The following is a 6,304-nucleotide window of genomic DNA, read 5'->3' as shown; positions in this document are numbered from 1 at the left end:
CTTCACTTCATCAGCAACTTGCTTTGCAGCCCGATCTAAAGAAAAGAAGAATTGAGTTCTCCAGCACATGTGCAATCTCTGAGACCTAAAAGTTTCAAATAATAGATAACAAGGGCTTCTAAGAAAACCCAAATAAAAGGCACAAAAATCATGAGAAATGGATTAGTAGCTAAAGGCCTCATCATCGCAAATTCATCATCCATATACGTACATCAAATTGTACAATACTTGATGGTTGTCAATGGGAAAATAGTTCATCATTTTTGGATAAGTATCATGTCATTTGATTTGTACCTATTTCATAGGAGTTGATCATAAATGCCAAACTACCATCTGTTGTCATTTGTTGTGTTACTATTTCAGAGTTGATCATATAAACAGTTGTTGGACGCCTATTTTTTTAAAGGATCCACTATAGTCATACAACAGATTATTGTTAGCTTGTGATTCACGAGATCAAAACCACAAGGTCAAGCTAAGTAAGCTCCTTGAAGACCCAACATGAACAGGGGGTTCAGGATTGTGACACCTACTTTGTCCCTATGTAAGAAGTGAACCTATAAAATAGAGTTCACGAATTAACCTATGAAGATGAACAATCCTGAAATTTGATTATATGAACATTTATTTCTGAAACTCGATAGATCTCCCTAGAACTACCCTAACCTTGCGTATGCATGCATCCTGTTGATCTGTAATCACCTAGCTAAAATAAAAATCTAATCATTAGGGTCCAATCTAAAACCCAACAGGGAACATAGCAATTGCAAACAAAAGTCATTAGGACTTTAGGAGTCCATAGCTGTGAAATACAGGTTAGCGCAGCTACGTGGAGGAGTCGGGGCCTCTGCGTCGGCTCCCAGCTATAGCAGTATATGCGACTTACCTTGCCTGGCTATGTATGTTTGTACTTTCAGTTGCGCGTGACAAAGATCCTCGTGCCAAGTGCACGGCCATATGGCCCATATCTTCTTTTGACTTGACCTCAGCCTCCATCACGCCAGCAAGTGTAATGCTTCCATTTGAAGTTTTGTCGAATCTGAATAGGCACTCTAGCAGGCTCTGCCACTTCTGCAACAGACCCATGATCATCAAGTAAATCAAATACTTCCTCCTTGAATATCTGATGCGAACAGCAACACAAACAAAATGGTAATAAGAAAAAAAATATTCCAATTATTTAAGTAAAGATAACTGCTACCAGCTAGTGTACCTCGATGAAGGATACCCTAATTAAGAACTCTGTATGACGGTTCATCGCATCAGATTTCCTGAATATCGTCTCCATGAGAGGTGCAAATATTCCTCCACGATCAGCTTCGCCAGTATAATTGGTACCCGTCGTATATGTCTTTCCGGATCCAGTCTAAATATTGTACGATAAAAAGCCGAGATAGAAGTTAAACATCCAAGAACTAATATTACTCTTAACACTATAACTATTCGTTGTTACCTTGCTACTATCTATGTTCTAAGCTGAGATCTGGACATTAGGGAACCCATAACTAAACAAGCCACAATATGTTGTTTGAATTATTGGAAGCAAAGTGGTAAAAGAAATGATGTGAAAAAGTTAACGGTGCAAACTCATATGATTAAGCCATTCCTAAAAAGAAAGTTGACAGATGTCATGATTATTTTCTCGAGAATACAGACACCTTTGGTTTCGTTTCTATGAAAGGGAGCCAGGGTAGCTCCCCTTTGATTGAAAAAAAAGAATACAGAGACCTGATTTCATGGACCACCCTCGGATGGCAACAAACCAGATAAATAGGCGAATGAATGAATCAACTTCCAGAACATATCATGTCGACCCAAATCTATCATGTTCCTACCCATCTGGCAGTTGAATCTGTAATCCTGGGAGCGCATGTTGCCAAGACCACCAGAGGCAACCAAAGAAAATCATACCTGCGGCTCGCCCGGCATGACAGTGACGCAATCCGTGCAGCCAAGGAGGAGCTTCGGCGTGACCCTGTCGCTCAACGGCTGCGATGCCATATCCGAGCTCTCCATCGGATCCCTAAACAAGAATTCGCAGAACCTATAAAGAAAAGGTGCAAGACCCAAAGTATAAGCCAAGGAAACAAGAAATCTGGGCATTCCAAGCTGGAAATATGAGAAATCCGGACATTTGGGTGAAGTTTTGAATTCGCCTCACCTCAGCCCCAGCGCCGGTGAGCACCCACACCGTATGATTGGTAAGGCAAAAAAAATTGTTGCAAAATTTGACATAAATAAGAAAATGTCTACTCTTTCATTCACAACTTGCACTTTATTTGAAAATCAACATGGTATAAGAAAAAACATGGTAAAGACAAAAACATATAGTAAACTTCATCCGATGGTCTATCACTATCTTTCGACGTCAGGTTTCTCATAATTTGTTGAATCCTTAGCACAACCTATACGAAACTGATGGAGGCCTCATCAAATTGATCATGATTAGTCCAAGATGAACGCAATCAAACCGCGATGGTAGCTCCTTCCTTTTTCGGTAAACTAACGATTTATGGAACAACAGAATAGTTGATAAATTTTTAGACACACCCATTCATGAGTCCTTAATTTTGTGCCATCGTGATGCTACCTCCAGCGAACAATGTAGTACAAATTGATTCTTTAAGATATTATCAAACCCATGACATGCACTTGATACAGGACGGCACTCACTCGTTCTTAATAAAGTCCATGCCCCCTCTAATCGAGCCTGCGCAGAGCAACCTTGACATGCTGGACTGGAGGTCTCTATACGTGCGACGATATGCTTAGTTAACCGATGCCTCCCTCTAATACGGGCACCAATTTAATGGAAACTTTTAGCTACAAAATTGTAAAATGCAATGGTGTAATGAGAGAAAACTTAAAAGCCTAACCTGGGATCAGCTAAATACTACACAAGTCAGTAAATTGCTTCCGGTACACAACCAGTAAATTAATACGTGCAACCAAAAAGATCTGATGTAATGGTATAAAACTATATAAATAACTTGGGATCAGCTAAATAGTCAAAATGTAGGATCCCAGAAATCCTAACAAACTATGAATTGGCAGTGGACTAACAGGAATGTAAGTGCAAACCTTTCTTTCTCTTTAAATTCTTGAGGATGGTAAAATTTTATTACAAGCGTTCAAGATTCAGTTCTAACATTTTGGGGTTGCTAATGCATTGCAAGTAATCAATGTTTAACTACAATGTTATCCAAAGTTCATGTGAGTTGAGTGATATCTCATTTAGTTTTATGTCATAGAAATAACGTGCAATTTTGAAATTATGTTTGTTGGAGCCCACATGTTGCAATCCCAATCTAATACAATTACGACAGAACCAATAGTGAAATGATGCAAAAGGACTTACCTGAGTACAGGGACTACCGTAGGTAAAGAAAAACCATTCTCTGACAAAACACAAAACTGATGGGAAATAAAAATCAAATCAAGCAGAACTGGGGACAATACTATCTGTTGTTTAATTAAAAAGTCATCAATATGTAGATTTAGTAATACACGATTAGTAGACAGAATATCACATTCAATCTTTCCACGTGCAGTTGCTAGCAACCTCTGTCGTTTAGCGAGGATGTGGTATTTGTGGTGTTAGTAAACAAATTCAAAATGATAGTGCAACCTGGTCTCATGGCATTCCAGACGGCCTATTTAGATGAAGCAAGAGCAACCATGTCCTATAGAAGAAAGATATATCAGCTTCACAAATATACTACTGAAAATATACCAATTAAACATACACATCTCTCTATGGTTCTACCTTCTATATATTATTTATATATTTCTAGTTTTGATATCAATTCTTTCACACAGAGTTACTACAAGGAGGCTTCATTCTACTGCTAGTAGATGTCTCTCTCTAAGCTATTTATATAGCCCTTTCAAAATGAATTGCTTAAAATGCCTATGGATGGACTTGAAGGTGGATGCATATCTGAAAAAACATCATTTTTCAGAGGCCATACTGATAACGTATTCAATAGTTTTCCGAGTTATATTGAAAATGTGGCCGCGAACAAACAAAATTTAAAAATTGCACGTTATTTGTAAGCCATAAAACTAAATGAGATAGCACTCAAGTCACATGAAATTAGGATAACATTGCAGTTAAGCAATGATTACTTGCAATGGATTAGCAACCCCAAAATGCTAGAACTGAATCTTGAACACATGTAACAAAATGTTACCATCCTCAAGAATTTAAAGAGAGAAAGGTTTGCGCTTACTTTCCTCTACTTATGTGTTGTGTTGTTCTGTTTGTCCACTGCAAATGGAATATATTCGGTGCTTCAACATATTTCCTGGTAATATGGAAGAAAGAAATTTATTACAAATACCATCGATATGTCATTCAACTGCTGAAGAAATAGTATTATGTAATACAAAAGAATTAGAAGTGATGGAAGATGGATTCATAAACACCAATGACATGCACTCGTATTTTTAAGTCTTCATACTATAGAGTTAACTACCTGCAAGTTATATGCGCATAAATAATCACAACACTTGGATAGCACCTACACATGGGATTAGATATTTAATTCACATAATCAGTTCTTCTGCTTCCATGAATTCAGAATTGCATAAAAAAGTATGTGTCTATCGAGTATAGATAAGGATTTGAATTGTTGACGCAGGGCCAATGGAGCCGTCCACTTGCCAAGTGCTTTTCTAGCATGGACGATGTGCACATGGTGCAAAGCTGGCTGAAGGAGTTGATAGATCAGATCCCGGCAAGACTCGCACAATACTTAACTTTGGTTGCCCCTGCCTTGATTGATTCACACACTGGCAAGGTTGCACACACAGAGGAAGACTCGATGGATTCTTGCCGGCTAGAAACAAACACAAGCAAGCACGCAGGTGGGAAAACAATATGTAAATAGTGATTTTACCTCATAAATAGTTTGGTGGCTCCACTCCATAAGTATGAAATTCGTGATGTTGGCAACCTGAAACTAAAAGAGAAATAATGATCTCCTTCATAAATATCAACAAAAGGAGAATGGGTTATTTGGGCGACCAATCAAAATCCTTGAAAGTTCAATACATCAGTTAGCAGCAAGTGTGTACCTGCAAAGCAATTCTTTCTCTGAGTCGCATGTAAATAGATTCGTAACATGGTGTATGTGTGGCAGATAGTACTATCAGATTCGTAATAAGACGCTGGACTATCCAAAAATAGAAAGTCCCTGCAATGGCAGCTAGCACACACGCATCTTTCCATCCCATCCGCAGCATCATCTCTACCTGCACCCTCAAATCACTGAATGAGTTCCCAACTTGCATCCACATCCAAAAGCGAGTGCAGCAACCACTCTGCCATGTAAACACAGGAAACAAACATCATAGATTGACCGAGTAGCATCAAGATCAGATCAGGACAAGGAGAGCCCGTGTCAGGACCCTGACGGCCAGCCCATACTACGTGCATGTATAAGCAGTGGCGGATCCAGAAATTCAATATTGAGTGCTCTTTTTTTTTTGCACCCTAATAGTCAAGCCAATTGGTTCACAGCAATACGAATTTCACAATAGCAACAATATCTGAAAAGATTAAGAAAATTACAAAATAGAAGGAGAAAACTACAATATGTCATGGCTTAAGGACGAGATATGACAACATCATCGTTCACTTGAAAAAAGAATTCCGTCCCAATTAATGTAATCAAGTTATGCATCAAATCTTCCTCCGTAAAATCCATAGAAAAAAGGTGTGCAAGCTTAACCAGGTGTCATCTACAACTTACAATTCAAAGATAATTCAAGACATGCTCTACTGCCTACAATTCAAAGATAATTATATTCTTTCCTGCTAATGAAATCAAGCAGATCCTCACTCAGTGTCATCTACACATTTTTCTCTCTGAATCTGAATAGCAGCTACACATTCAGTTGGGATTTCACAATGAATCTGAATAGCAGCTAGACATTCAGTTCACAGTATCATCGTTCACTCTGTCGTGTGCGTTCAACACAAAAGTGGCTGGTTTGCCGGTTTGTTGCCGGCTATTGGGCTGCTCTGAACTGAGCCTATAAGCTAGTATTTCTGTCATATAAAAAGTACATACCTATATATGAATTTTTGGCAAAAGAATTTGGATGTGCATCTGTACACCGATGTCCCATGGTGGATCCGCCCCTGCCTGTAAGGAAGCGAGTACTCGTTGGGGAGGAGAGGGGTACCTTCTGGAGAAGATTCACCTTGAGGAGATGGGGGATCAATGGAGAAGAGAGGCGTCGGGATGCACAGCCATCCCTGGTCGTGGCCGGCGAGGTCGTAGGGACAGGGCCGCAC

General features: G+C 39.2%; 1 protein-coding gene across 3 annotated transcripts; it reads right to left on the bottom strand.

Moving 5' to 3' along the window:
• Positions 1-397: 397 nt before the first annotated feature.
• LOC123133460 (kinesin-like protein KIN-4C) lies at positions 398-6,280 on the bottom strand. Of its 3 annotated transcripts, none has more exons than XR_006465263.1 (7): positions 5,080-6,280; positions 4,902-4,964; positions 4,233-4,307; positions 2,162-3,683; positions 1,912-2,044; positions 1,214-1,366; positions 398-1,123 (listed from the first exon to the last, which is right to left on the bottom strand). XR_006465263.1 is itself a non-coding variant. In XM_044552950.1 (6 exons), exons 3-6 carry the CDS (start codon positions 2,233-2,235, stop codon positions 883-885), a joined length of 549 nt encoding a protein of 182 aa, XP_044408885.1. In that variant the 5' UTR covers positions 2,236-3,683; positions 4,233-4,307; positions 4,902-6,280; the 3' UTR covers positions 398-882. The 3 variants fall into 3 exon arrangements, 1 of the variants encoding a protein (XP_044408885.1); XR_006465262.1 differs by having other exon boundaries at positions 4,902-4,958; XM_044552950.1 differs by having other exon boundaries at positions 398-1,071; positions 4,902-6,280.
• Positions 6,281-6,304: the final 24 nt, after the last annotated feature.

The sequence above is a fragment of the Triticum aestivum genome, chromosome 6B (genome assembly GCF_018294505.1).
Source record: "Triticum aestivum cultivar Chinese Spring chromosome 6B, IWGSC CS RefSeq v2.1, whole genome shotgun sequence".
NCBI lineage: Eukaryota > Viridiplantae > Streptophyta > Magnoliopsida > Poales > Poaceae > Triticum > Triticum aestivum.
The sequence above is the reverse complement of the archived record's forward strand: the minus strand, read 5'-3'. Positions and strand labels throughout refer to the sequence as shown.